This window comes from Nelumbo nucifera, chromosome 5 (genome assembly GCF_055504915.1).
Source record: "Nelumbo nucifera cultivar China Antique chromosome 5, China Antique-T2T, whole genome shotgun sequence".
Lineage (NCBI taxonomy): Eukaryota > Viridiplantae > Streptophyta > Magnoliopsida > Proteales > Nelumbonaceae > Nelumbo > Nelumbo nucifera.
Window position 1 is genome coordinate 32,453,461 of NC_142653.1, and position 17,121 is coordinate 32,470,581.

Below are 17,121 nucleotides of genomic sequence, written 5' to 3' on the forward strand. Positions count from 1 at the left end.
ATCTTCGGCAATGTTGCTGGAGGCAGAGGCAAAGGTGGGCGGAGGTGGCGGCGTTGGACAGAGAAACCACCAGTGCTGTCGCCGTCACCGCCACCTCTGCCTCTGGCCACCTCCGGCAACGTTGCCGGAGGCGGAGGCGGAGGTGGGCGAAAGCGGCGGTGGGTAGTTGCGGGCGGTGACTCTAATGAACAAAGGGCAAGAAGAAGATGATGAACAGTATTTTTGCCCTTTATTGATATTATTTTTAAAAAGTTAACCTATTTTTGAAAGTTTTTTATTATATTACTTTTATTGATATTAAACCACAAAAGTTGCCCTTATATGATATAAACCCTTGTTTTTATTGTTGTCAATCCCAAGAATAAAAGACAGAAAAACATGTCCTTGGTTATATGCATGTCTTTGGCTTTCAAAACTAAAACAAAAAATATATTCTTGGCTTGAGAACATATTTTCATTTGGTTAATATTATGTTTTATCAATTATATATATATTATAATTTATATATTATAAAAATATTATTTTGATGGTTTTAAAAACATGTATTTTTTTCTTTTGACAAAATCAACTTGTTTTTTCGTTTCAAAATGAAAATAGAGTTTAAAACCATGTTTTTTGTTTTTTCGCTATTGCTCAGTTTGGAAGAAATACAAATACAAACAAAATAATTAATACAAAATACAAGGCTTTGCACTTTACATATTTGTATTTGTACTTCTTCCAAACTGAACCTACATGACAATTTACAAAACAAATGAAAATAAAACATTCAGGTACTTCTTTCTTTATCCAGATGTTGAAGGTGATATGAAACTATTCTGACAAATACAACATACTATTTGTCAATTCGAATGTACTTTAGTCTACAGTTCATTTTCATAAACAACTAAGCCATTTAAGAGCCGTTTGGTAACCGCAGAAATTGTTGAACTGAAAATTTTTTACTTGTTAAAATAATTAAATAATACATGATATAGTGTTCTACCCAATTTCAATTTCGTGATTTCATCCTCTAAGAAACCCACAATCTCTTGAAAAGACAAAATGATAAGTTTTCAGTTATCATCAAATAGTCCCTTAGCCATGGGGACCAGAAACAATCATCATCAAAGCATAGAAGAACAAGGAAAAGACACAAAGCTCCTCTTTGGCAACTCCAATTTACAAAGTACCAATTGAATGATTGGTAAGGCCTCTAACTGGATGTTATCCTGCATGCACCAGGGTTGTGGAGTCATGGTTTGGGTGATGGGTAGGGGTGAGTATTTAGTTTATTCGGTTAAAAATTTAGTCAAATAAATCAAAACTAAAAATGAAAATCAAACTGAAACTAAATTATAGAAAACTGAAATTCATTAAAATGCACATATATATATATATATAATATTATAATATAATATATATATATATATATTATATTGTATATCATGTACTATATAATATTATATATTATATGCTATATGTTATATAACAAAACTCGTTTAATTCATTTTTTTTGATTAATTAAACTTTTAATTCTGAAATCGAAACCCAAACCAAAATAACCAAAAACTGAAATGACCAAACCAAAACTGAAAAAACAAAACAAAAAACTAAAACCAAAAGTGGAGCGTTATTATTGCCGAAAGGCCCGAAACTACATTATTAAACATATGGCAGAGTTATGAATCCGTGTTAGCTTAATACGAGCAATAATAATGCCCCAAAATCAGCCATAAAGAACATATGCCCCACTACCCGTCCATCTCTCACTTTCTATACACGGTTGACGTAGAATGTTATTATTGGTTATACAGCCCTACATCATATTTAGAAACAATTTCCATTGTCGAAGCAATTAATATCTGCCATCATATATGCTATGATGATGACATAATAGTTTAATTAGTCACTTGGCACCCTTTTTTTTGAGTAGACACATGTTCAAAAGCCCATGTAAGGAAGGGCAGGTGTAGTAAACGCAAGTGGGCCGTTAGGCTTAGAGCCATATTGTTTGGTATTTAGGGGTGTAAATGGATTGGATCATGATATGATTTGATTCAAATTCGATCTTATTTTATCGGATTTTTGGTTTATATAATGGGATTTACTTGAAAATTGGTTGCATTTTTGTAATTTTTTTTTATAAAAAAGCATGTATATATTATTATATACAATAAAAATAGTTGAAAAATACTTATATTTTTTGTTTTTCTTTGTATAAATTTTATGTTTTTTAATAATTTATTAAAATTTTCAAAAATCAAATTGGATTTGATCATATTTGAATATCCAATAGGGATGACAATTTTCCCCATCCCAGACGGGGACCCAACTTCCCCGACCCCATTGTTTTGGCGGGGCGGGGACGGGGATTAATAGGAATCCCTGATCGGGGTCGAGGTTAGGGATTGAGGTCCCCGCTCCACCCCGATCCCGATTATATATATATATTATATATCAAAACACACACATATATATATTTAAGGAACCCATCCCCGTTGGGGAACAGGGATGGAGGACAAATTTTATCCACGGCGAGGATTGAGGACAGGGATGGAGGTTAATTTCATAATCGGGGTCGAGGACAGGGAATATGATCCCCGCCCCGTTGCCATTCCTAATATCCAACATTATTGATGGATTTGGATTTGAAGTGCCATTTGTGAGATCTGATTGGATCTTCATATCACATTGGATCTAGGATATGTATTATCAAATCGGGTTTGGATATATCCCAATTCCCGATTAGTACCCTATACTTTGGGCTTAGTGCTACTTTGGTCATCGAACTTTAAAATGCGATAATTTAGTACCCAAACTTTTAAAACGTGACAATCCAGTACCTATCGTTAAATAGCTGTTAATCAGTCGTTAAGTGGCATTTCAAAAAGACGCAAATGCCCTTCAAGTGTTATCTAATTTTCTTTATTAACCATCTAAATGTTGACAAAAAATTAACAGCCCCAAATCCTTGCCTTTTCCATTCAAGAAAGTCGGGGTCACGTTTGAATGGGCATTCTGGTGACCCCAACTTTCTTGAATAGAAGAGACAAGAATTTGAGATTGTTAATTTTTTGTCAATGTTTGCATGGTTGATAAAGAAAAATAGATGACACTCGAAGGGCATTTTTGTCTTTTTCAAATGCCATTTAAAGTTCGGGTTGCATTTTAAAGTTCGGGGACCAAAGTGGCACTAAGCCCAAATGTGTAATGAAAGGTTTTAAAAGGCTAGAGGTAGAGATGAGGTAATTGGGTTTTGTAAAGGTGATGCTTAATTAAAAATTATGGGCATACTCCATAAACAATCATAACATTTAAAAGAACAAATAACTAAAATTTTGGGGGCGTTCTTTTTTTGGATTTTGAGAGGGGGAAAGTTGGTCAATGGGATTTTGATTCCCATTGACCAAGAATCCCATGTTTTTTTTTCATATCTATGTGGGGACCAAGGGAAATTTATTTTTCTAGGTATCACTTACTCATCTCTTAGGTGGGTAAATAACTTTCCCACCTGAGGGGAAATCTGCCAACACTTGAATGGAACAAAAATGTCCCTTTTAATAATGAATTTTTATGGCTAAAATGGTCATTACCTTATTTATAGGGGAAATAAAAGAACATGGGTAAATGCACTTACCCGGGTAAGTCTTTTTTGGGAAGGCTTTATGATATCTAGAATTCATGGATAAAACAGAATTCACATGATAACTAGAATTCATGGATAGATGTACCATCAAAAAAAAAATCATAGATAGACTTCATGATAAAATAGGATTTAGACATGATAAAAGAGAACTCTTTTTTTTTGTTGCTGTTGAAGAAATATAATCAATTAAATAGGAAAACGGTATTCACATATCACTATTAAATGAACAGTTCACTAATCACTATTCAAAAACAAAGAAAATGAATAGCATAACCAATAAACTCTCATGCAAACCTGGGATCAAGAAGGTAAGGAGATCATTCTATGTAATGAATTTTCATGTTTACCTTCTTACAATCAAGAAGGTAAGAAGGTAAGGATTTATACATTTCTTGTAGTTTCAAAGGACTAAAGTGTTCTTAATTGTTCATTAAATTTTCAAAACATGTCTTCTTTCTCTCTCTTCTTCTTTGTCTTCTTCTTTTTTTTCCTTCCTTCTCCATTGCTGCAAACACCAACAAGAGAAGAAGGTAGTGTCAGAGCTATAATGGATGCTTCTTCTTCTTCTTTTTCTTCTTGGAACAACGATCCTTTCTGAGAGAAGTATGTACATGTACATACACATACAACACAAAAACTTAAGCTATTGGGTTATGGGCCACTCTTATATTCCTTTCTAATTGAGGGGAGTCATCAAAACTAGGGGACCATACACATATATGCACATAAGACTTGCACACAAGAGAAGGGCATCGCATACAACCCATAAGCTTAAGGTATTAGGTTATGGGCCATTCTTGTATATAAATCTTTTACACCTTTTATTCATTTTCAATATGGGATTCTCTTCAACTATTCATACATGAATCCCAACAAGACATTATTGAAGCCCATCATGAATTAATGGAGCTTATCAACAAAAGGTCTCTTTTCAATTGGTATATTCTCAATGTGTTGCCTTGAGAAAATCATTCCTCAAGATCACTCCAAAATTCTCAAGCAACATATGCATAGCCAACACTCTTGTGCAACTCTTGAGAAAGTGAATTAAAGATGCATGAGATAACCGTGGAATTACACTTGATCCGTGCTCTATCATCAGCTATTGATTAATCTAGTTTGGAGTGCGTTGTCATTCTCAAGGCCAAACTTGTTCTTGTTAGGCATTGCATGTCACATGCTGTCAGGTAAAGTAGTTTTCTTCGGTAAGTGGGCAAGACACCAATATGCACACATATACAAAAGATAGTTGGGCCAACTTGGGCAATATGCTATGCCACATCACTAGTTAGTTACAACAGTTTTGAATTCTTGATTTGGTTTCATCCTTCAGTATGGTGGGAGAGAAACCTAATGCTAATTTCGTTAAACCAGTATGGAGGGTCCTTGCCCCCCACCCTCACGTTTTTGTTAAAACGATTATTTTCTTGGTCCCACCCAAACCCTCCCAACTTATTTCTCTCCAAACCTTACATCCTCTACTCCCTATTCCATTCCTTTCTTTTCTTTTTTGCCAAGAAGACTAAGGGAAAAATAATACCAGAATGCTCTCCCTCCCTCTCTCACTTTACTTGTGTTAAAAAGTTAAATAACTTGCCACCCCTTAAAATAAATTCCTGACCTCGCCACTGTTTTTTATGATGGTGTTATAGAGTAGGAATGGTAATAAGGTAGGTTTGACGAGGATTTTCCAAACCTAGAGGTGTAAAATGGGTTGTACTATACTATCATGACACAATCCGCATGTGGCCCACGGGCCATGCCTCTCTCCTTTGTGATATTTTGGGGGGTTGGCCAAGCATGGCCCATGGCCCGAGCCTGTACAGGCCGGTATTGTGTTGTGTTGTGCCATGAGATGGGTTGGTTCATGGGCTGAGCCTTAGGCTTGGTCGAGTCGTGAATTGGGCTAAAGATATTTATTTAAAAAAATTGAAAAAAATCTTAAAATTTTTATTTTATATGAATTTTGATGTATACAATTGTTTATATGTACAATAATTAAATAAAATAGTATAATAAAATTGAAAATAATTGTTTATTTTATTAATATATCATATACTTATATTGTTATATAATTATAATTTATATATATATATAATATAACTATATTAATAAAATATAGGGAAAATTCCCGATAGGTACCCTGTACTTTAGGCTGAGTGCCAATTTAGTACCCGAACTTTACAATGCGACAATCTTGTACCCAAACTTTCATTTTGTGACAATCTAGTACCTATCGTTAATGGACCGTTAGTTATGTATATCATGTGACCTCATATGCGATTTAAGAATTTTGGAAATATCAAAATTACCCTTAAAAAATACATCGTTCATCATCTTCTTTCTCAAGAAAATGAAACAGAGTCCAAAGGGCTCGCCGTTGGCCACCACCATGGCTAGTGGGAGGATAAAGAGTTTAAGACTGTCCATCTAATGGACAGCACACACGTGCTGTTATCATGATCTTCATCATCAGTTGCTCTTGCTTTCCTCATCTCTGTTGGTCTGTTCCGATGGAAGTAGATGCAGGCGGAGTTGCACTTGCAGGTTCCACCTCCATCTCTCTCTTTGTATTTCTCTTCTCTTGGGGCTCTTCTCTCTCTCTCTCTCTCTTTCTCTCTCTCTGTAGCTTTGCAAAGGTATAGGCAAATGAGTTTCACGATGGCATAGCGGCCATGTTGGGTCTCATCGCTTTGGCATTATTGATCTTGGCCTGCACTCACCGAAAGCCTTCCACTAATTCACCTCATCTGCTCCATCATTGGTCCTCTATCTCTATCTGAAATGTAGGAAAGGATGGAGTTTGGTTTCTTGTGCCATTCGTCTAACATCGTAAATGTAGCAAATGATTGTTGTTTATATGTAATGCCGATTGTTAGGGCACAAGTCCGAACCATGGTTAGTTCTGGTGTTTAGTTCTTTTTCTTAGCTCGGTTTTTCTCTGGTTTTCTCTTTTGTGTCTCAGATGTATTGATCTACGTTTTCTGGTGTGTTTGTTAGCAAATGATTGTTGTTTGTGTCTCAAATGAAGCATCTAGGTTATGTCCTAACCTGAACTCAGACAATGCGACAAGAGATGATTCTATTAGCTTTGTTTTGATTTTTTGTCTTTAGATAATGGTAAGGAATAGTGGCGGTGTTCAATGGAGATGATGAATAGTAAAAAATTAGATGAAACTTAAGGGGCATTTGTGTATTTTCCCATGATACTTAATGGTAAGTTAACGCCAGGTACTAGACTGTTGCAAAACGAAAGTTTGGATACTAGATTGTCGCATTTTAAAGTTCGGAGTACTAAATTGGCACTCGACTTAAAGTACAGGGTACCTATCGGGAATTTTCCCATATATATGTGTGTGTGGGGGGGGGGGTGCTAACCCACGGGCCATGAGAGGCACAATCCACACTGTCAGGGCATGCCGACTTAGCACACGAATATGAAACCCCAAGCTCGACATGACTTGTGACAATCGAGACAAGGTATAGGCGGCACGACCCAATTTACACTTCTATCCAAACCCTCCCTACACATGAAAATGCAAAACTGTCTCCAATCCTACTCTCCCCACATTCAAGGGTAAGGTAGGTTGGGTTTAGAACTTGCATATAATTTCTTGTTATTTCTTGTTATATATAGGTAATAAATAGGTAAAATAACATGAACAAACAACAAATTTCCCAATTATTTGATGGAAACATGAAAAAAAATCACATATACTATTAATTATCCTTCACATAAAATTTAAAATATTATTAAATTAAATAACTAACCCAACCCACCTATATGAGTTATAGAATCCCAAAACCTATTCTCGCCCCAAAATCCATCCACGGGTGTAACTTATCCACCGGATATGATATAAATTACCATCTACACACATATCATTGAGTCCCAATCTCCTACCCCACAATAATTTTGCCTGTGTACTCGCATATCATCCTCCTATATATCCTCTTATATAGGATCATGCACGCGGAGATGTTCCCAGATGCACGAAGATGCACGAGGTAGTGATATGTGGCTGTAGACGTGGGCAAAAGTCGTTGGCAGGAGAATTTGATGCTATTATGCAAGGTCGATATGTGTCATGCTCTGGCTCAGCTACGACGTCGACGTGGATGCACGTTCTACGGCCACCAAACTTCCTTTGATAGTTTTGTTATATCCTTCTTTCATGTTTCTGGTGCTGTGAATGAGTTATATCACACGTGCAGCTCGTTTACCCCACCTGATGTAAATGATGAACATGCGTCCATCTCTCTCAGGATGTACGACATTGAGTAGGACATAATCCACGGAAGAGTTGCCAAAAATATCTAAGTAGATTTCTTAAGAAAATTAATTAACTATTCACCACAATCTTATTATCTCATTATTTAATTGCTAAACATCTTCTGAAGGCCAATTTGGTCCTTTCACCGTCCACCCGAACTAGTTGACGGTTTTGACCACTTTGTCTCAGAAATATTTTAATATGGCATGTGGATGCATGTTCATCATGTATGTATGGGGTAAAAGTACATGCAGGTGGATTGATAGACGATGCATGCAGTGACATCCATCTCCAATTGGTTGCAAAAAATATCAATGCCACGTATGCACAGATGCAGAGATCGGGTGTGCCAGCTTGGTTTAACTCGGAACCGGCGAAAGATTTTCCTCTCTCTCTCTCTCCACAATCTCCTTAAAATGTTCTGAAAAAAAATCATTTTCGATTTTTCCATTAGCACAGGCTCAGAGAGAAGCAGACATAGAAAGCAAAGCCGAAAACAACAGAGTTTCGTGACTCTATACGTACTCAGAAAGCAAAACCAGGTAGGCCGTCATCGTCTTTTTTCTTAGATTTTTTTTTTCAGGATTTTTGTCAAGAATTCCGTGATTTTATATGTATATTTTTCTTCTGGAGTTCGGGTTCGGCTGACATTGGTAAGGAGATGTTTCCTTTATCCTTTTCTTTTTTCTGCATTCTTTTGAATCCGGATGCGATGGATTCCAGTTGGAAGAAGGTTCTCTATTTGGATTATAGAGAGAAAAATGTCTCTGTTTCATGTTAGCTTTTGAAGTGGAGGCTCACTGATAGATGTTTTTTTTTCTCCTTTTTGGGCTTTTCTGATTAATTGATATTGTTTTATATTATGGTTTCTTTTACTGTTGATTCTGCATAAACTCAAAGTGGAATTATCTATCTGGATATTTTAAATGGGTTGAAAATTTTGAAGTGTAATTAGATTCATTTTCTGAAGCTATGAAGATGATGAAGATAAGAAACGTAGTTTTATGGAAAGACTCATGGGCGGAAGTTATTATTTTGTAATCGAGAATTGAGATTGATACTTTTGCCGTAAATGATTGTTTCGGAAAGGTGGAAGTGATGCTCTGCTTCGAGTGCCAAAATACAGATGTCTTATTATTGGCTAGTAACCAGTTGAAGGTAAAGCTTGAGGTTTTACCGGCTTCTGTAGCATTTAAATTGCACCCATAGGCTTGGCGAGGTTTTTCTAGGAGAGACTCCCATGTCTAGTTCATGTGAAAGGTGGATTGATGGTCTCCAATTCTCCTCGTTGTTCTGGCCTTCACCACAAGATGCTCAGCAGCGGCAGGTACATTAAATTTCTTAAGTCTCATCTATTATTATATTTATCTTTATTTTGTTGACTGACCATGTGCCAGATTATCTGTTTTACTCTTATATCTATTATATCTTTGATTGGTTAACTGCAAAAATGGAAACAGGTGAAATAGGTTAATGGAATATATGACCATAGCAATTTTATCATATAGCAAGAAGGAATGTTTCATGCTAATTGTGAAGTTCTAGATATCTTCTTTTCAGAAGCAATTCAATTTGGGTGGAGAGGAAAACATAAATTTAAATGTACAGTTCAATTTGGCTTTCATATCAATGCAATATATCTACTGCAAAGTATATGATCGCTCTAAGAAGGAAACTGTTTCAAAAGCTCTATCGTTGGGCAAGCTGTTATATTTTTCTCCTTGTAGTCCATCTGGATATATATGGGCTCAAATCTTGACATTTGCAAGAGGATTTGGTGATTTTATTTTGCTGAGAGAGCTTTTTCTAATAAGTCTAGCAGTAATTCATATCTGACTTGTCAACAGATCTTATTTTCCTGTTCTTCCCCCCCTCAAATAGAGGGATGGATATGGTTCATCTGGATCAAATTATCAGTTGTGCCCAAGTAAGGTGTCTTTGGTTCAAAGTTCAAACTTGCAGATTGTAAGTATAACTCCCTTATACACTAGGGTGGGTGGGCTGCATATTTCCTATTATGAAGGAAGACAGCCTGGGTAGCATTACCTGTATTAGTTGCTTCCATGCAGCTATCCAATTCCTTATCAGGTACCAAGTGGAATAACTTGTGATGCAAGCCCCTCCCCCCCCCCCCCCCCCCCCCCCCCTATATATGTATACTTAGACCACTCTGTACTACACGGAAACTAAATCAGGTTTAATTTGTAATTAACAACCAATCTTATCTAAAAAAGTGGGACCTAAATCCAAGAGTAAATCAAAGGAGGATATGATTGAAGCCATAACAGTTAGGACTGCACATTGGGGAAAGACTTTGGACCTTTTCTGAGAATTCTCAACCAATGACATAATAAGGTCTTGGGATGAAGTGGCACAAACAGTTAGAGTGTTTGATATGTAGAAAATGTAAGATTGGAATGGAAACCTCCAACTTTAAATAGACTGGAGTTGAACTTTGATGGCCGCTTGTTGGGCAATCCAGGAAGAGCAGGCATAGGGGGAGTATTTAGATACAACTGAGGAGTGGTAGTGACCTTGTTTTCAGGACCAATTGGCTTTGGAGACTTGGTTCAGGCTGAAATATTGGCTCTTACAAGGAATAAGATTTGCAGTACAGCATGGAGTGAGGGAATTGGAAGTTGAAGGAGATTCACAATTAGTCATTTCATGGACCAAGAAAATCAATTCAGTCCCTTGGAAATATAGACATGATTTCAGGGAAACTGATCTCCTAGCAAAGAGGTTTAATTCTAATTTCAGATGGGTAAGAAGGACTACGAATGGGCAAAATTGTAATCTGATGTAATTTGGTATGGTGGATCGCTTTAATAACTGTACTAAGTATCTGAATTATTAATGAAATCTTTTTTGCTGATAAAAGAGAACACGACCTAAATCATTTAACATGGTGAAAGTCTTTATGGTGAGTCTTTTATTTGAGATAGGAAATTAAATTAGAAAGGTTGGTTATTAATAACATGGGTCTCACACCATTTGAAGTGGGTACTCTTTATTGAGAGATGGAGGATAAACACCCTTACCTTTTTTTGAGAGTGGAGGTAGCCATATGTCAAATAAAATTTCTCTTAGATTGGATACTCTTTTCTGAAAGGGAAGGTGGCCACATTTGTTCTGAAGAAGCTCTTTGGTCTGAGGTCCTTTGATGAACTAATGTGCTTATCTTTTGCATTTCATTACTTTTAGATTGAGCTCTGCATTGGTCTGTTTGCATTTCTGCTCTCTTCAAGAAGATTGTGCACGATGTGTTTTAGTTGCACTTTCCAAATAGAATACAATATAAAGAGGGGAAGTTATTGCTCTCACTTATGGTTTTGGAAATCACCTATTTGGAAATTAGTTACTGGCAAATAAAATCTGAAAATCATGTATAATGGCACTCCTAATGACATATTAAGTATCTTCCCTTTTATGATAACCGACTGTCCCTGAAAAATTCATGTACAATTGGTACTGTTTATTCTTTTTACCTATGTCCAGTGAACTGGGGTTTTCTAAATACATTTGTTAGGACCATCCACACTCCTAGCCAGGTCAAGTTAGCCAGTGAACCAGTTACGTCTGGACCTAATGCTGAATCCAGAATGAAGCCCCCCATCGAGAAGTTTTATATCTGCAAGCCACATCAGCCATGCCAGCCTAACAGTCCTCCAAATTAGTTATGCGAATCATAGGAAGCTACTGATTTTTGAATATTCTGGTTGTTATTCTGACAATCCGTTAAGATATGTAACGGTCCCTCTGTATATTTCCAGCTTTCTTTAATGAAAGGCAGAATCGTTTTCCCCTGAAATCATTCCCTTTCGAGAAGAGTCTTACCTCCTATTTTGAGTAGTTTGGGGAGATGCAATCATTACAGCCATGTTAGGCCCAATTTGATCCAGCCCTTAAGGCTAGGCCCAAAATAAATTAGAGTGGAAAGCTTACGAGAGAAGGCTATACACCAATAGGTTTTTGGCAGGAGGCCACATCAGCAGGAGTTAGCATAGATCCCAAGGCCTAACCAATTTGATTTGATGTAATAATGATTATATATGAGCGGGCTGTTATAAGGGAGGGTATGAAAAATCAGATCTGAATTCTCTTCATCTTCTCATTTCTTCTCTCTCTACTCCCTCATCTTTGTTTTCAAGAGGGTGGTTCCTCAAATAAACCCCGGTTATGCAATTCCTAACATCTGGTATCAGAGCAAGGTTGATGCCTAACACTAGAGCAATGACTATGGATTCCCATATGGATCAGATGGAGGTTGAGATACATTGTTTTAAAAGCGCAAGGGCCAATTTGCGCCTGAGGCACAAGGTGAGGTGCACGCCTTTTTATGAAAGGCGCAAAACTACAAAAAAAAGCTAAAAATAAAAAAAGTCAGAAAATTCCAAAAAAAATTAAAAAAATGCAAAAATATTAAAAAATATTAAACATAATGCTAATAAAAATATAAACTTAAATTTTAAAATAAATGATTTGAAAAACCTATTATCTAAAATTAAAATACATAAACATAACATGTAAAATGTATTCAAATGAAAATTTAAAAATAAAAGCAAACATATAAAGCATTTTCAAGCATGTAAAACCCACAATCTCTTTTTTTTTTCCTTAATTGCATTGCTTCAAGTAGTTAATGTGATTTGAAACATATTACATTCTTGATTCTATGAGTCGCCTTTGTAGCCCGCCCCTTGAGGCAAGCCTGAACAAGTCTATGTTAGGGTCTGAAATTCTTATTTCTCACATAAAAAGAGAAGAGGTAGCTGCTCAAACCAGAGCAATCCAAACCACTTCCAACTGCAGCCACTCACTTTTGCCTTGAGCGCCACACCCAAACAACCTCTTCAACCTGTAACTGGAAACTCTGTAGTCGGCTAGGGTTTTGGGAAAAAATTCTGCAGTCCAACTTTCTTGGCAATATTCGGCCAGCTTCTGACTCTCCAAACCCTCTACCAACTAGGCAAACAAGATCTCTGATTGATCAGCAATTTATCTCTCCATACACCTTTCAAGTTATTTAAAAGAACAAGTTTGTCAAGTCTACGTTGTGAGTCTTGTGAATTCTCAAAGCATTGTAAAAACACTTATCCTTCAAGTAATAAAATATCAACTATTCCTTTTAATATTGTTCACTTTGAAGTAAACCAGTCTTCTAAAACTGATATAAACTTGGTTAAAATTAGAGAGAAAAGTAGAAGAAAGGTAGAAGACAGCAGTACAAAGGGAGAAGATGGAGAAAAGAAGAGGAAGAAGAAGAAGAGTTCGATAATCTCCTCTCTCCCCTCTCTGATCCTTTTGTTAATCTTCATTCACTAAGTTAATTACAAGTATGCCCTAGATGTGATTCAGACCAATAAAATTAGCAGAAATCTTTAGATTAGAGCAGAAAGAAGGAAGGAAGAAGAATAAGACAGCAAGAAGAAGAAAGAAAAATGGAGAAGAAAGGAGTTCGATAATCTCCTTTCCCCTACTCTAATCTTTTTATTAAACTTACTTAAGTTACATAATTTACAAGGAGTCCCTTAAGTAGGCATACACATCAGCAATACACTTAAAAAGCAAAACAGAAGCTAAAGGCCCATAAAGAAAAAAGGCCCAATAAGAAAACATAACAAGAAGGAACTAATAAGAATGACACTAAAGGACTAGGGCCCATTCGGCCCAGTCTCTCTACAGCCCTTAAGTGGGCGGCCAGCTAAGCAAGAACTTAAAGTAATCTTACAAAAAGAAGTAGCAAGCCCACAAAGACATGCCCATTAACAAACAAATTGATAACACATTACAAAGAATAAAAGGATAGATACTAGGGCCCATTCGACCCAGTCTCTCTACAATAGTCATTTGGGTCATTTATCTTTTTGTTCATTGAGTCAATTGTTTCCAGAGTTATTTAAAAGAATAAGTCTGTCAAGTCTACGTTGTGAGTCGTGTGAGTTCTCAAAGTATTGTAAAAACACTTATCCTCCAAGTAATAAAACATCGACTATTCCTTTTAATATTGTTCACTCTAATGTGTGGGGGTCCTTCACAGCTATCCCCATTCCCTTAGAGGGGTCCTCTTTTGAGGTCTTCCATTCTTGTTCCTCTCCCTCCTCTTACTAGTCCTCCAGTTTTTACCACTCATCCTATTCCCCAAAGGTGGTACTAACAGCAAAGGCTAAGGCAAACATAGGTTGATTCAACACCCTCAGTTGAGTCTTAGGTGCTTCTAATTATCGAAAAGAGGACATGTCCAATATCTTCACCACTAGCACCTTCGTTTTTAGACCTTGACATACCCATTACTTTGAGAAAAGGTAAGAGGAATTGTACAACTCATTGCATTTCCAAACATCTTTCCTATTGCTTGTTGTCCCCATCCTACTATTCCTTTCTAACCTTTTTTTCCTCTCAACCCATCCCAAGGTTAGTGCCAAAAGCCTTAGCCAATTTAGAGTGGAGGGATGCTATGAGGACTGAAATAGAAGTACTTCATAAAAATAATACGTAGGATATTGTTGATTTGCCAGCTGGGGAGGAACCTGTTAGGTGCAAGTGGGTTTTCACTATCAAGCATCATGTAGATGGGTCAATTGAGAGATATAAGGCTCGTCTTGTTGCTAAGGAATATTCCCAGGTATATGAAATAGATTACATGGAGACTTTCTCTCCAATTGCTATAATGACTACTATGAGAGTTCTTTTATCCTTAGCATTGAGCTATGATTGGCCTCTTTATTAGTTTGATGTTAAGAATGCATTCCTGAATGGTGATCTCATTGAATAGGTATATATGTCCCTTCTTTCCGGTATATATGGTAAGGAGATGCAAGGTAAGGTGTGCAGATTGAAGTCACTTTATGGCTTGAAACAATCTCCATGTGCTTGGTTTGACAGGTTTAGGGCTACTCTTGTTTAGTTTGGCTACACTCAGACTTAATTAGGTCATACCCTCTTTGTTAAGAGGAGAAATACTTTGATTACATTTCTTATTGTTTATGTGGATGATATTGTGGTTATTGGCAATGATACAGAAGAAGTTGATGTTCTCAAGAAGTTCCTCAATTCTGAATTTGAGATTAAAGACTTAGGGGAGTTGCGATATTTTCTTGGCATTGAGGTTTCTAGGTCCAAAGAAGGTATTTTTATTTCTTAGCGGAGGTATGTGTTGGATCTTCTTACTGAGATTGGAAAACTTGGTGCTAAACTTGCCTCCACCCCTATTGATGTGAATCATAAACTCTCGGCTAATGATGAAGAGCTTTTAGCTGACAGGGGAGTGTTTCAGAGACTATGGGGAAATTTCTTTTTCTATGTATGACTCGTTTAGACATTTCATACATTGTGAGTGTCGTCAGCCAGTCCATGCATACTCCTAGAGACACACATTTGGCTACTATAGAAAGGGTGCTATGCTATCTTAAGAGAACCCCCGGGAAGGGTATATTATTTGCTAAACATGGCCACATGAAGGTAGAAGCATATATACAGGTGCTGATTGGGCAGATAATGTGGGTGATAGAAGATCCACATCAGGCTATTGTGCTATAGTAGCTGGAAATATTGTTTCTTGGAGAAGTAAAAAGCAATTAGTGGTTGCTAGATCTTCAACTGAGGCTGAGTATAGGGTTATGGCCAATGGAGTTTGTGAGTTATCATTGGCTTAGACCTCTCCTTGATGAGATGGGTGTTTTATGTGACTAGTCACTGATGTTATATTATGATAGTTAAGATGCTATTAATATTGCCCACAACCCGTTTTATCATGATAGAACTAAACACATTGAGGTAGACAAACACTTTATACGAGAGAGAGTGGCTTTAGGAGAGGTATACCTTCATTTTGTTGCATCAAAAGAACAACTAGCAGATTTTCTGACTAAGGGAGTTCCAAAACAAAACTTCAACATTATGTAGGCATGTTGGGCATGATTGATGTCAATGCTCAGCTTGAGGGGGAGTGTAGCGAGAATGGGTTGAATGGACTTTAGTGATTTATTTCTTTTAAGTCATGTATTTAGTTTATGTTCTTTGTAGAGGAGATGGGCCGAATGGCCCATAGACTGTTATTTCATGTTATGTTTATGTTTCCCTCTGTAATGGGCCTTATTTTGGGCCCATACTCTGTAATGTTATGTTTTTATAATTTCTTGCCCACTCAAGGGCCTCTCTGTAATATTTCAAAGATTAACTTAATAAAATGTTTAGAGTGTTAGAGGGAGGTTGAGTTCAAACCTCTCACTCTCTAACTCTCATTGCCACCAGCTCTCTCTCTCTCTCAACTTCTTAATCTTCTCTTGTTCATTTTTCTAGTTTTGCATCTAATTTCAAGCAGTCCTATACTTCAAGAGGACTGTTTTCAACTTGGTATCAGAGCGGGCCAGAGCTTGGCGTGACCCTTATGTGGTTGTAGTCAAGCCAACTGCATGAGGATGTTCTAGGGCTGGAAGTTTAAAGTCATTCACCTGGTTCATGGAGGTCATTGGAGAGTGCTCAAGTCTCTACACACTTGGAGAATAGTTCGGTGACCAGGAAGAATCAGAGAGCAAGGTGTTCAGCCTGATTTGAAATCAGAGAGAAAGGTGTTTGGCCTGGTTTGAAGTTCAAATCAGAGATCCACTTACTGTAAGTTATCTCAGTTATTGATGGGTTATTTTCGTTGCTTGGGAGGGCTGTTAAAGTATTCGAAACCCTCCTCCATTCTGCCCTACTGTTCGGCTATTGCTGGACTGATTCAACTAAGAGATTTCTGGGTTGTTTTGGAGTGCAGTTCGGTTGTTGTTGGACTGTCAAGTTGCTGAAATTGATTTGGACTCAGTGGTACTAGTCCAAAAATTCTGTCCAGCCTTTGTTTTGGATCTATACAAAACATTATTGAAGTGGTTCCTACTAGTTAACAGTAGGGTGTTAACTACTGCACACAGAGTGTTTGTCAAAAGGCCTTTTAAGGACTGTGGACTGTTATTTCTTCTCTTTGGGACAACGGTTGTTGGGGACCTGAAATACTCTGTGTTTGGAGGTCTGTTGGTTGTCCTTTGAAGGCTGAAATAGTATTTCTTACTCTAGAAAGTGCTGCCACCGAGCTGGACTGTCACGGTTATCAAGACTGAACTGTTTTTTGTGAACTGGTTGTTGTTGCCGATTCAGCTCAAACTAAGTTCATCAAGATTCCCTGTACCTTGGAAAACTTATTAAAACCCTAATTGGAGCCTTTGCATGATGGATTCCTTG

General features: G+C 37.0%; 1 protein-coding gene across 8 annotated transcripts in view; it reads left to right on the forward strand.

Moving 5' to 3' along the window:
- The first annotated feature begins 8,244 nt into the window (after positions 1-8,244).
- Positions 8,245-17,121, forward strand: part of LOC104599963 (protein GIGANTEA-like) — an 83,220-nt gene continuing 74,343 nt past the window's right edge. For 3 of the 8 annotated variants that reach the window (XR_016076213.1, XM_088887600.1, XM_010262722.3), the window contains exons 1-2: positions 8,245-8,444; positions 8,873-9,229. Coding sequence is in view for 4 of the 8 variants with exons in the window: in XM_088887600.1 (XP_088743726.1) it covers positions 9,143-9,229 (87 nt within the window). In the remaining 4 variants the exon portion in view is untranslated. The remainder of the gene's footprint in view (positions 8,445-8,872; positions 9,230-17,121) is intronic. The other 5 variants (XM_088887601.1, XM_088887599.1, XM_088887598.1 and 2 more) reach the window with 2 other exon arrangements.